Raw genomic sequence first — 14,934 nt, forward strand, 5'->3', positions numbered from 1 at the left:
GAATAAACACCACAATATTCTTTGAGATGTTATCATTTATAATGTCTCATTAGGATGGTGTAAATTTTGATAAACTTTATTTTTCCATCAGGGACTCTATTTGAATACTTAACCCAAAACAGAATAAACTGAACTAAATTATCATGTTAAGATCCAAGTTGTAATTTTTATTCAGAGCTACAAATGGAATCAATGTTCCCATTTTTCCTTAATCGGATTCCTTCTATCTTAAGTTCTTAGTCTTTTTTCTCCTTTCCTCCCATTATTGGTTTCTTCTCTTCCCCCTAAGGTCTGTATCTTCCTCCTTTTCTTCCTGCACTGTCTTTGTAGTTCAGGGTCCCCATCTCCATCATCATCTATTTCCTCATCCTTGCAACCAGCAGTGTTACCAGTTTTCATATTTCAGAACAGCTGTATTTACTTTGCCTCTACTTGGTGACAGGATGCAAAGACAGGGGAGGCTGCCTGTCTCCATGAGCTGGAGAACAATGAGTATTTGGCTTGATAGGTTTAAAAACAATTTCACGGGGGGGGACTTGGAGTCACATAGGAAGACTAAACGGAGAAGGAATTGAACCTACTGCATCCTGAATCTGGCGTCCTGAGCCCAACGCATGCCAACCCCATGCGTCTTTAGTGAGCAGTTCCAAGAAGAGTGCTCTTTGCAGGGCTGAGTAGGAACATGACAGATTTCCAGGACATTCTGCCACATATACAGTAGGCACACAGAGGCAGTAGTTTCTAGGGCCACCAGTTTGTAATTTTGCCCAGCGTGTCACGGTAGCAGAAAAAACTCACGTGTGTCTGCCCAAATCTGCTTCAGCAAATGACTAGTTTGTAAGCAGAATATAACATATTCCTATTAGATGGCATATCTGGCAATATTATCACCATGAATTATTCTAAAAATTCAAACAGTAATTTTTTAAATTTCATAATTTCAATAGTATGTCTGTGTAATAACCAGATAATATTTTACCTAATTGACTGTGACATGGAATCTGTAATGTAATATTTAGATTTAAATATTCTCCTAAAATAGCAGTTTTGTGTTTTCTGCTCTCAAAATGTTTATCATATCTATTGACAATGTCTGTGTACAGACACAAAAGCATCCATTTTAATAATTTTCTTTTCAATAAAAACACTAATCCTAGTCACTTAGGATGCAAATACATAAATATTGCCTTAATTTGCCAGAATCCAGCCAAATGTCATCATCTCCTACTGGAATAAGAGCTGGATGACTATGATATTCTATTTGAATCTCTGCTCTTTACTCTTATAGCTTCTCTTCCAGAATGCAGATCTGACTGTGGTATGTGGTATTAATATTATTCCAAGTAGCATGCATTGAACAATAGTGGTACACTTTCAGGTGGGTGTCCTCTAGCCGTGTGACCCTGAAAGATACTGCATGTTCACAGCATTACAAGGCATCTCATTGGAAAACAGACTTAACGCCACCACCAACCCCCATCCGCACGCTGCTTTGGGGAAGAAGCTTACGGCATAAATCTGGCTCCCCCTGAATTGCTGGTGGGAAGATGCTCTGCAGAGCCTGGTTGCCAGCCAGTGATTCAGCTCCTGGCAGTCCCCAGAATCCAGGGCAGCACTGCCCCATTCTCCCAGACAGGATGTAGGAGAAACCAGAGAAAGACCCAAGAGAATCTGCCCAAGGACTGAGCCCTAAACGCTGTCCTGGAATTCTACATCAGTGAGGGATGTATGCTGTAGACAAATGTTCTGCATCTCTTTATATCAGGAGCTGAAGGGGAAAAAAAAAGACTATAGTGGAATGGAAGGGAAAAAATGTTTTTTTGTTCATCTAGATGTAGAGTAAATAAATTTTTAGTCACTAAAATGTTTCTGAGAAATATTATGTTTTCTTCACAAATATAAGAAGAGTTAACATATGTCCTGTTCTGGGCACCTTACGTACCTCATTTAAACCTCGAGGCAGGCACTATTATTCTCATTTTAGAGATGAAGAAACTGAGGCCAAAGAGGGTAATTAACTTGCGGAAAGTTTAACAGCTATAGGGACTTGATGCGGAGCCACAGGGCCGGTTACCTTTCTCACTACCTCTCATCCAGTATCACACAGTCTCATTTAATTGTTGTATCAACAGTTAACAAATTGCAGTGCTTACGTCAACAATACTTTAAAGAATAAAGCAGAAAGAAAATGTGAAATAGGTTGAGAAATAAAAGCACTGTTTATTAGTGCTATTAAGGAATATTCTCTATTTGAATTTTATTGCTGCCGCAACAGTTTTCTCATTATATTAACTTATTAGTGCAAGTCAAAAGTGTATAGGTGTATATTTATTCCTCCTTCTGATTTTTTTCGAAATGATACCTTTTTTTTAATGGTTCCAGGACACATGGCCTCGGATCCACAGTCCCTTTTGCGTGAAGTTAAAATTGAGATCCCTAGAGAACTCTTAAGAATGCCTGTCAGATCAGATAACATATGTAAATACCCACTCCAGTGGGTACCGGGATACTTGGCACTGGCCAGGTTTGTGTTACCCACAGGTTAGGATTCTCCCTACTCTGCTCTCTCACCGCCAGGACAAAGGTGAACATCACGATTCTGCTTCCCCAGGAAGCCTTGAGGCCTCAGTGAGGTTAGCCCATCACTGAGTTCCCACAGAGCAGAGTCTGGCCCACAGAAGATGATGAGGGAAAGCTGGCTGTCATTCTATAAAGACCTCAGTTCCTTCCACATGAAAAGAGCTTCTTAGAAACTATAATGCTGATCAGTGCAGCATTATTCACTGTAGCCAATGCCAGTGTCCAACAAGAGATGAATGGATAAACAAAATGTGGCCTCTACATAGAAGGTTATTCAGCCTTATAAAAAGAAAGAAGTCCTGTCACAGGCTACAGCGTGGATGAACCCAGAGGACATTATGCCAACGGAAGTAAACCAGGCACAGAAAGACAAATACTGCATGATTCCACTTACATGAGTACTTAGACTGCACAGAAGCTTAGAGACAGAAAGTAGCATAGTGTTGCTGGGGGAAAGGGGAGTTGTTTCGTGGGTGTGGAGTCTCAGTTGTGCAAGATAACAGCTCTAGAGATCTGTAACACAGCAGTGTGGATGCAGTAACACTACTGAACTGTGCACTTAAAAATAGTTTAGAGACTTCCGGGTAAGATGGCGGAAGAGTAAGACGCGGAGATCACCTTCCTCCCCAAGGATACACCAGAAATACAGCTACACGTGGAACAACTCCTACAGAACACCTACTGAATGCTGGCAGAAGACCCCAGACCTCCCAAAAGGCAAGAAACTCCCCACATACCTGGGTAGGGCAAAGCGGAGAGATTCCCGCACAGAGGATCGGTGCCGAGCGGCACTCACCAGGCCGAGAGGCTTGTCTGCTCGCCCGCCAGGGCGGGCGGCGCTGGAAGCTCAGGCTCGGGCTTCGGTCAGAGCGCAGGGAAAGAACTGGGGCTGGCGGCGAGAACTCAGCCTGAAGGGGGCTAATGTGCCACAGCTAGCCGGCAGGGAGTCCGGGAAAACTCTGGAGCTGCCGAAGAGGCAAGAGACTTTTTCTTCCCTCTTGGTTTCCTGGTGCGCGAGGAGAGGGGATTAAGAGCGCTGCTTAAAGGGGCTCCACAGACGGGCGCGAGTCACGACTGAAAGCGCGGAGCCCAGTGACGGGCGTGGGACGCTGGGGCTGCTGCTGCCGCCGCCAAGAAGCCTGTGTGCGAGCGCAGGTCACTGTCCACACCGCCCTTCCGGGAGCCTGTGCAGCCCGCCACTGCCGGGGTCCCGGGATCCAGGGGCGGCTTCCCTGGGAGAACGCACGGCGCGCCTCGGGCTGGTGCAACGTCACGCTGAACTCTGCCGCTGCAGGCTCGCCCCGCACTCCGTGCCCCTCCCTCCCGCCCGGCCTGAGTGAACCAGAGTCCCCGAAGAGGCTGCTCCTTTAACCCTGTCCTGTCTGAGCGAAGAACAGACGCCCTCCGGCGACCTACACACAGAGGCGGGGCCAAATCCAAAGCTGAGACCCAGGAGCTGTGAGAACAAAGAAGAGAAAGGGAAACCTCTCCCAGCAGCCTCAGAAGCAGCGGATTAAAGCTCCACAATCAACTTGATGTACCCTGCATCTGTGGAATACATGAATAGACAACACATCATCCCAAATTGAGGAGCCAGGAGTCAGTGCTGTGCCTCTGAGGTGCGAGAGCCAACTTCAGGACACTGGTCCACAAGAGACCTCCCAGCTCCACATAATATCAAACGGCGAAAATCTTCCAGAGATCTCCATCTCAACACCAGCACCCAGCTTCACTCAACGACCAGCAAGCTACAGTGCTGGACACCCTATGCCAAACAACTAGCAAGACAGAAACACAACGCCACCCATTAGCAGAGAGGTGGCCTAAAATCATAAAAAGTCCGCAGACACCCCAAAACAAACCACCAGACGTGGACTTGCCCACCAGAAAGACAAGATCCAGCCTCATTCACCAGAACACAGGCACTAGTACCTTCCACCAGGAAGCCTACACAACCCACTAAACCAACCCTAGCCACTGGGGACAGACACCAAAAACAACGGGAACTACGAACCTGCAGCCTGCAAAAAGGAGACCCCAAACACAGTAACATAAGCAAAATGAGAAGACAGAAAAACACACAGCAGGAGAAGGAACAAGATAAAAACCCACCAGATCTAACAAATGAAGAGGTAATAGGCAGTCTACCTGAAAAAGAATTCAGAATAATGATGGTAAAGATGATCCAAGATTCTATTTCCCAGATCCAAAATCTTGGAAATAGAATAGACAAAATGCAAGAAACAGTTAACAAGGACCTAGAAGAACTAAAGATGAATCAAGCATCGATTAAAAACACAATACATGAAATAAAAAATACTCTAGATGGGATCAATAGCAGAATAACTGAGGCAGAAGAACGGATAAGTGAGGTGGAAGATAAAATAGTGGAAATAACTACTGCAGAGCAAAATAAAGAAAAAAGAATGAAAAGAACAGAGGACAGTCTCAGAGACCTCTGGGACAACATTAAACGCACCAACATTCGAATTATAGGGGTTCCAGAAGAAGAAGAGAAAAAGAAAGGGACTGAGAAAATATTTGAAGAGATTATAGTTGAAAACTTCCCTAATATGGGAAAGGAAATAGTTAATCAAGTCCAGGAAGCACAGAGAGTCCCATACAGAATAAATCCAAGGAGAAATACGCCAAGACACATATTAATCAAACTGTCAAAAATTAAACACAAAGAAATCATATTAAAAGCAGCAAGGCAAAAACAACAAATAACACACAAGGGAATCCCCATCAGGATAACAGCTGATCTATCAGCAGAAACTCTACAAGCCAGAAGGGAGTGGCAGGACATAATTAAAGTGATGAAGGAGAAAAACCTGCAACCAAGATTACTCTACCCAGCAAGGATCTCAATCAGATTTGATGGAGAAATTAAAACGTTTACAGACAAGCAAAAGCTGAGAGAGTTCAGCACCACCAAACCAGCTTTACAACAAATGCTAAAGGAACTTCTCTAGGCAAGAAACACAACAGAAGGAAAAGACCTACAATAACGAACCCAAAACAATTAAGAAAATGGGAATAGGAACATACATATCGATAATTACTTTAAATGTAAATGGACTAAATGCTCCCACCAAAAGACACAGATTGGCTGAATGGATACAAAAACAAGACCCATATATATGCTGTCTACAAGAGACCCACTTCAGACCTAGAGACACATACAGACTGAAAGTAAGGGGATGGAAAAAGATATTCCATGCAAGTGGAAACCAAAAGAAAGCTGGAGTAGCAATTCTCATATCAGACAAAATAGACTTTAAAATAAAGACTACTAGAAGAGACAAAGAAGGACACTACATAATGATCAAGGGATCGATCCAAGAAGAAGATATAACAATTGTAAATATTTATGCACCAAACATAGGAGCACCTCAATACATAAGGCAAATACTAACAGCCATAAAAGGAGAAATCGACAGTAACACAATCATAGTAGGGGACTTTAACACCCCACTTTCACCAATGGACAGCTCTTCCAAAATGAAAATAAATAAGGAAACACAAGCTTTAAATGATACATTAAACAAGATGGACTTAATTGATATTTATAGGACATTCCATCCAAAAACAACAGAATACACATTTTTCTCAAGTGCTCATGGAACATTCTCCAGGATAGATCATATCTTGGGTCACAAATCAAGCCTTGGTAAATTTAAGAAAATTGAAATTGTATCAAGTGTCTTTTCTGACCACAATGCTATGAGACTAGATATCAATTACAGGAAAAGATCTGTAAAAAATACAAACACAGGGAGGCTAAACAATACACTACTTAATAACGAAGTGATCACTGAAGAAATCAAAGAGGAAATTAAAAAATACCTAGAAACAAATGACAATGGAGACACGACGACCCAAAACCTATGGGACGCAGCAAAAGCAGTTCTAACGGGGAAGTTTATAGCAATACAATCCCACCTTAAGAAACAGGAAACATCTCGAATAAACAACCTAACCTTGCAACTAAAGCAAATAGAGAAAGAAGAACAAAAACACCCCAAAGTTAGCAGAAGGAAAGAAATCATAAAAATCAGATCAGAAATACATGAAAAAGAAATGAAGGAAACGATAGCAAAGATCAATAAAACTAAAAGCTGGTTCTTTGAGAAGATAAACAAAATTGATAAACCATTAGCCAGACTCATCAAGAAAAGAAGGGAGAAGACTCAAATCAATAGAATTAGAAATGAAAAAGGAGAAGTAACAACTGACACTGCAGAAATACAAAAGATCATGAGAGATTACTACAAGCAACTCTATGCCCATAAAATGGACAACCTGGGAGAGATGGACACATTCTTAGAAATGCACAACCTGCCAAGACTGACTCAGGAAGAAATAGAAAATATGAATAGACCAATCACAAGCACTGAAATTGAAACTGTGATTAAAAATCTTCCATCAGGGGCTTCCCTGGTGGCGCAGTGGTTGAGAGTCCGCCTGCCGATGCAGGGGACACGGGTTCGTGCCCCGGTCTGGGAAGATCCCACATGCCGCGGAGCGGCTGGGCCCGTGAGCCGTGGCCGCTGAGCCTGCGTGTCCGGAGCCTGTGCTCCGCAACGGGAGAGGCCACAACAGTGAGAGGCCCGCGTACAGCAAAAAAAAAAAAAAAAAAAAGAAAAAAAAAAAAGAAAAAAATCTTCCATCAAACAGAAGCCCAGGACCAGATGGCTTCACAGGCGAATTCTATCAAACATTTAGAGAAGAGCTAACACCCATCCTTCTCAAACTCTTCCAAACAATATCAGAGGAAGGAACACTCCCAAACTCATTCTACAAGGCCACCATCACCTTGATACCAAAACCAGGCAAGGATGTGACAAAGAAAGAAAACTACAGGCCAATATCACTGATGAACATAGATGCAAAAATCCTCAACAAAATATTAGCAAACAGAATCCAACAGCACATTAAAAGGATCATACACCATGATCAAGTGGGGTTTATTCCAGGAATGCAAGGATTCTTCAATATACGCAAATCAATCAATGTGATACACCATATTAACAAGTTGAAGGAGAAAAACCATATGATCATCTCAATAGATGCAGAGAAAGCTTTCGACAAAATTCAACACCCATTTATGATAAAAACCCTGCAGAAAGTAGGCATAGAGGGAACTTTCCTCAACATCATAAAGGCCATATATGACAAACCCACAGCCAACATTGTCCTCAATGGTGAAAAACTGAAACCATTTCCACTAAGATCAGGAACAAGACAAGGCTGCCCACTCTCACCACTCTTATTCAACATAGTTTTGGAAGTTTTAGCCACAGCAATCAGAGAAGAAAAGGAATCCAAATTGGAAAAGAAGAAGTAAAGCTGTCACTGTTTGCAGATGACATGATACTATACATAGAGAATCCTAAAGATGCTACCGAAAAACTACTAGAACTAATCAATGAATTTGGTAAAGTAGCAGGATACAAAATTAATGTACAGAAATCTCTGGCATTCCTGTACACTAATGATGAAAAATCTGAAAATGAAATCAAGAAAACACTCCCATTTACCATTGCAACAAAAAGAATAAAATATCTAGGAATAAACCTACCTAAGGAGACAAAAGACCTGTATGCAGAAAATTATAAGACACTGTTGAAAGAAATTAAAGATGATACAAATAGATGGAGAGATATACCATGCTCCTGGATTGGAAGAATCAATATTGTGAAAATGACTCTACTACCCAAAGCAATCTACAGATTCAATGCAATCCCTATCAAACTACCCCTGGCATTTTTCACAGAACTAGAACAAAAAATTTCAAAATTTGTTTGGAAAAACAAAAGACCCCGAATAGCCAAAGCAATCTTGAGAACGAAAAACGGAGCTGGAGGAATCAGGCTCCCTGACTTCAGACTATACTACAAAGCTACAGTAATCAAGACAGTGTGGTACTGGCATAAAAACAGAAAGATAGATCAGTGGATCAGGATAGAAAGCCCAGAGATAAACCCACGCACATATGGCCAACTTATCTTTGATAAAGGAGGCAGGAATGTACAGTGGAGAAAGGACAGCCTCTTCAATAAGTGGTGCTGGGAAAACTGGCCAGGGACATGTAAAAGTTTGAGATTAGATCATTCCCTAACACCATACACAAAAATAAGCTCAAAATGGATTAAAGACTTAAATGTAACGCCAGAAACTATCAAACTCTTAGAGGAAAACATAGGTAGAACACTCTATGACATAAATCACAGCAAGATCCTTTTGGACCCACCTCCTAGAGAAATGGAAATAAAAACAAAGATAAACAAATGGGACCTAATGAAACTTCAAAGCTTTTGCACAGCAAAGGAAACCATAAACAAGACCAAAAGACAACCCTCAGAATGGGAGAAAATATTTGCAAATGAAGCAACTGACAAAGGATTAATCTCCAAAATTTATAAACAGCTCATGCAGCTCAATAGCAAAAAAACAAACAACCCAATCCAAAAATGGGCAGAAGACTTAAATAGGCATTTCTCCAAAGAAGATATACAGACTCCCAACAAACACATGAAAGAATGCTCAACATCATTAATCATTAGAGAAATGCAAATCAAAACTACAATGAGATATCATCTCACACCAGTCAGAATGGCCATCATCAAGAAATCTAGAAACAATAAATGCTGGAGAGGGTGTGGAAAAAAGGGAACACTCTTGCACTGCTGGTGGGAATGTGAATTGGTACAGCCACTATGGAGAACAGTATGGAGGTTCCTTAAAAAACTAAAAATAGAACTACCATATGACCCAGCAATCCCACTACTAGGCATATACCCTGAGAAAACCATAATTCCAAAAGAGACATGTACCAAAATGTTCATTGCAGCTCTATTCACAATAGCCCGGAGCTGGAAACAACCTAAGTGTCCATCATCGGATGAATGGATAAAGAAGATGTGGCACATATATACAATGGAATATTACTCAGCCATAAAAAGAAACGAAACTGAGCTATTTGTAATGAGGTGGATAGACCTAGAGTCTGTCATACAGAGTGAAGTAAGTCAGAAAGAGAAAGACAAATACCGTATGCTAACACATATATACGGAATTTAAAAAAAAAAAAAAAGTCATGAAGGACCTAGGGGCAAAACGGGAATAAAGACACAGACCTACTTGAGAATGGACTTGAGGATATGGGGAGGGGGAAGGGTAAGCTGTGACAAAGCGAAAGAGAGGCATGGACATATATACACTACCAAACGTAAGGTAGATAGATAGTGGGAAGCAGCCACAGAGCACAGGGAGATCAGCTCGGTGCTTTGTGACCGCCTGGAGGGGAGGGATGGGGAGGGTGGGAGGGAGGGAGATGCATGAGGGAAGGGATGTGGGAACAGATGTATATGTATGACTGATTCACTTTGTTATAAAGCAGAAACTAATTAAAAAATTTTAAAAAAATAATAAAAAATAAAAAAAATTAAAAAAGAAAAAAAGAAAAAAAAAGAAAACATTCAAAAAAAAAAAAAAAAAGAAACCTGAAGGTAATATCAGAAGAAAGAGCTGGAAAAGTTAAAAGTAGTTGCCTGTATGGAGAGATAACCTTGGGTAGGGAGTAAAAAAAAAAAAAAAAAAAAAAAAATAGTTTAGAGGGTCCATTTTACATTTTTTAACACAATCAAAAATAAAAATGTTTATAACAAAAAGTAGAGCTTCTCCATTTGGATGAGGCCCTCGCAGGACAGGATGAGGTCAAGCCATCACCAGAAGCCTCAGCTGAGAAAGCTGGGTGTTGTCTTCACAGGTACAGGCACCAAACTATTTTATGGTCCGGTTGTATTCTTAGGATTAGCGGTATGTTGATCGCTTTCTACGTAAATCACCTGAATTTATGAAACCTGCCTCCTCACAGCTGTGATCTGAGACCCAACACATCACCCAGAGTGGTTTAATTACCTGGCGTATTTTTCCTTTACCAGAAGAATTTTTAAACATAATTTCAGGACTCTTTTAAAGGACATACAAGCACATCCTAATTTGTCATAGAAACGTAATTAATTTGTTCCTAATTTGTAACAATGATGCCAACATAGGCTACTTCTTCAATCTGTGAAGAGTATCGATGCATCCTGTGGTTTTAAACATCCTTGAGAAACTTGAGAAAATACGTAAAATAACAACGCATTTCTTTTCCTTTGTCCTCCCAGCAATGCAGCAAAAAAGCGTCTGCCTCTCTCCTGTGGCTTTTAAAGTCGTCGGGCATCATCGCCAACCGCCCCTGGCCTCGGATCTCCCTGACGGTCATCACCACGGCCATCATATTAACCATGGCCGTGTTCAACATGGTAAGTCAGGGCCTCGCCGGGCGATGCCTGTCTCATGGGATTTGGAAACCTTTCCCACAGCTCCTTCAGTGACACCAATTGCTGCCTGTTCAATTCAGCCCTCAACCGCTGCAGCAGCGGCTTCGCTAAGGGAAAAGGATGCAGACTGGGGAAACCACCGCGAGGGAGGGAGGCTCCTTCCAGCAGTTTTCTACCTCATAGCTTGTCTTGGCTCCGGCTAAAGAAATGCCACCAAATGTCAGCAGGGTGATCAGCCAGGGGTAACAGGACCAGCAAATTAAGGAGAGTGCAGTGGGAAAGGTGTCCTGCTCTGGGGTTTAAAGGGCCTGATTTCAAACATCAGCTCCCACCTTACCAGCTGTTCGATTTTGGAGAATTTTTATTACAAACTTCCACAGCCTCCACTTCACTTCTCATGAGAAAACTGAGAACTTCTTTTAGTTCTCAGTGAGAACTCACACTTCTCTTCCAAGGTGGATTTTTAAGGTATGGACCAATGCTCTGAGCACACTTAAGACAACATGAGGTATTTGGTAAATATTGAATCAGTGGTCACTCTTACTGTATCAATATTACTATTGGTATGGCCTTAAAAATAGACACTTAGGTAATCAGTGCACATTGAGACACAACTTTATGATTATCCTGACATCATCACCATCAACCATAGGTGTTAATTTCCTTCATATGTTGGGTGCTTTACTAGTGTTGGAACTGCAGTGTCATGAGTATACTCCTTGCCTTCCGGAAACACAAAACCAGGTTGTGGAGAAGAGGCGTGTGTGTTACATAATAAAGACATAGTTTTCATAGGTGAGACTAATGAGCATTCATTCAGCAAAAAATATATCTATTTATTGAGCATAAATATACACCTGGTACATCACTAGATCCTCAGAACCCAAAGACAGTTTGCCTCCCAGGGGTTCCCGGTGGAGTTTAGGAGACCGACAGCTGGGTAAACTTATAAAAGCATCTGCGAGCCAACCATGGAAGTGTGTAGGGGGCAAGGACAGGGGAGCCAGGCTGCGGGACAGGATTCTAAAGGATGGGCAGATGGACTTCCACCAGATGGTGGATGAAAGATGAGAAGGAAGGGGGGCATTTGGCATCTAGTACAAAGAAGAGAGAGAAATGTGTACCAAGTAGCAGCAAAAAAAAAAAAAAAATAAGGCTGAAAGAGTAAGTAAGGACCTTGAATATTTGCTTGGGATTTGTCCTCAGTGTTGTACTATGGGTCATATAGTTTCTCCAGACACACCTGGAGATTCAGGTGAGGGTGATGCCAGCTGGAAGGCAGATGGGCTGGGGTGCCAGCTGCAGAGGTGGGAGGGCCCCTTCCTCCACTTCACTTTGCCTTGAAGTCCATCTTAAGGGCACCTGGAAAGAAGGTGGCAGAGAAGCCTTAGCTTGCCCTCCTTCCTCCCACTTCCTGCCCATCAGGAGGTTGGGTATGGATTCCTGGGTGTCCTCCCGTGTGCTTAACTGGAGGACAAGTGAGCTGGCTTCTCCCACCTCACTTAACTACATGCCCCAGCTCGCTGTAGGAACTCCCCTGAAAAAGGACATGAGGTCGGGCCCCACTGTAGGTCCTCCCAGGCACAGACCAGTGAGAGGTGTCACCATGACTTCGCCTTCCTCTACCCACCTGCTCAGCCTCAGAGGTCAGCTCAGGAAAGGGCTGCTCCCACTTGCTCCTGTGCAGTTAGAACTAATGGTGTCTGTTGGGGGGAGAGGGCTCGGCTGTCAAGCCCATGCAGCCAGCAGGCTTCCCCAGGACCAGCCTGTGTTCCTATGTGGAGCTCTCTTGCTGTGTCAAGTTCACCATGACAACTCCACCATCCTGGCCCTCCTCCCGGACTTCTCCCCAGGCTCATCACCCTCCTCCTGGACATTCACAGCATCTGAGTCTGTCTTTCTGCTCCAGGGATGATAAGACCTTCCCTCCAGGGATGGAGGCCTCCTCTTCTAGGTCTCAGGCATACCTAGACCGTGACATCATTTATTTCCAACAAGGGCTTCGTCAGGACTGACTGGGGAAGAGCTGGGACATGGTGCCCTGTCTGGACAGGTAGTTCCCTCAAGAATACCCTGCTCAGGAGGGACTTCAGATTGCAAGGGCTCCAGGGGAGGTTGGTAGCAGTCAGCCTGAGGCACGTGCTCACCAGGGCCCCAGACGGTGGGCCAAGGGCTCTCTGCGTGATGACCCAAGGATATTGTGACTGTGGCCCCAGAGCTGTCACCAGAGCAGGGGAGCCCTCAGGGCGAGGAATGTGACATGAGGGACTGAAGACTAGACAAGAGGGCCTTTCCTGGAAGAGCCTTTCAGCAAGTACATCACTAGCCGTTAGGACCCCTAGGTTTCCTGCACAGGCAGTATCATGTCTATTGCATGAGCATATGAATCTATCACCACAGAGGAAGATGGACAGAGACACAAAGGACAGTGGTGAGAGACTGGAGAAACATGAGCATTTCCTGAAATGGTTTCCTCATGCTGGAATTTGTAACAGGCATGTGTGTGTTAGTCCTGTTGCTCTGAGATCCAGCTGTCCGGGAGAAAGTGCCAGCAAGCTCCAAGAAGAGATTGGTAAATCAAGCTGCAGGAGACAGCTGGGACAGAAGTGAGCTCCACCATGAAGGAGGAGAGGGTGGGGCTGGAAGAAACAGAACACACTTGAAGGACAACACTAGCTAGAGTTCTGAGCGGTTCTAACAGACACCGAGTGTGTTCCATTGCCCTGACGAGTGTTGGCCCCCTGTGCCCTTATAATCAAGTCTCCTCATCCCTCAAGAGTGTGTTCACTCACCTGTGTACTCATTTACCTGTGCACTCACCTGTGCACTCATTTACCTGTGCACTCACCTGTGTACCCATTTACCTGTGCACTCACATGTGCACTCATTTACCTGTGCACTCACCTGTGCACATGTCCTGAATGGTAACACATGTAACACAACATCCACACACCTAAGAGCGAGGGGTGTTTTACTTGTTTATTTTTTCATGTGTCCTAGGAAAGCACCCTCTATGTAAGGAGGGGCCGTTCCGTAATTACTAAATGAGAGAATGAATGAATGAATGTGTAAGCAGGCAACCCTTTAAGAAAGAAAGCATATTTCATGAAATCCAATTTGACCTTATAAAACCAGGATTTATTACCTAGTTTTTAAAAGATAGACTCGAAGTGCGAAACAAATCTTATTCGAAGCTGGTTGTGTTTCTCCTAGGATAATTAGTGATTGATGGGCAGTTCAATCACTGTCTATAAATGTTGCATGAGCTCAGCATTTAGGAGTAGATATTTTTACAGTAACTGCAATCCCTTTGGAAAGAAGAAATATATCTTCTGTACCAGAAACACATCTTCCAGTGTCATTTTCCTTCCTCAGAAAGAAGGAAGTGCATTGCCAAGTGAGGTCGAGAAGTCTATGGGACACACATTAAAAGTATGATGGATGAGTTTTGAGAAAGAATGAAATAAGGCTCCACTCACTGAGCTGCCCCTTGGTATCAGAGGCTGCAGGACAAGGAACAAGCTAAATTAATTTGTTTCTTTCCATTATTTTTCTTGATACCCGGTGAAATTAGTGGTTCCCTCCCATACAGATGTTCTCCTTGTATTTATTTCAAAGAAACATCACAAAACAGTATGAAATGCAACATTAGGTAGACAAAAGAAATCACTTTCCCTAGATCTTGAGCTTTCTTGTCATTTCTTATTCACCACAGAAGGGGAAGGACTGGTCCATCAGGGTGCCATCTTTGAACGCATCTGATGATTTACAGAGAAATGCTCTCCAGCTATTTGGATCCCCGACCTCTTGCATTTTGACTGCATAAGGTAGACACAAGGTCCTGCATCCCCAGCCACACTGCATGGTGCTGTGACATCCCTTAGGTCACACACATCACCAGGGGGTGCCAGAGCAGCACTGAGACCTGGGCTGGTAGAATTGACCATCTTTGGGGTGCCACGCCAGGGAAGTGGGCTCCAGGTCCCTCTCTCACATTCTGGGAAGATGGCCCCTCCTGCTG

General features: G+C 43.2%; 1 protein-coding gene across 2 annotated transcripts in view; it reads left to right on the forward strand.

Moving 5' to 3' along the window:
* ADCY2 (adenylate cyclase 2) overlaps positions 1–14,934 on the forward strand; it is a 441,039-nt gene that overhangs the window by 357,901 nt on the left and 68,204 nt on the right. For both annotated transcript variants that reach the window (XM_081233724.1, XM_081233725.1), the window contains exon 16: positions 10,758–10,895. In XM_081233724.1, the coding sequence (XP_081089850.1) occupies positions 10,758–10,895 (138 nt within the window). The remainder of the gene's footprint in view (positions 1–10,757; positions 10,896–14,934) is intronic.

The sequence above is a fragment of the Mesoplodon bidens genome (assembly GCF_964165515.1).
Source record: "Mesoplodon bidens genome assembly, chromosome: 4".
Lineage (NCBI taxonomy): Eukaryota > Metazoa > Chordata > Mammalia > Artiodactyla > Ziphiidae > Mesoplodon > Mesoplodon bidens.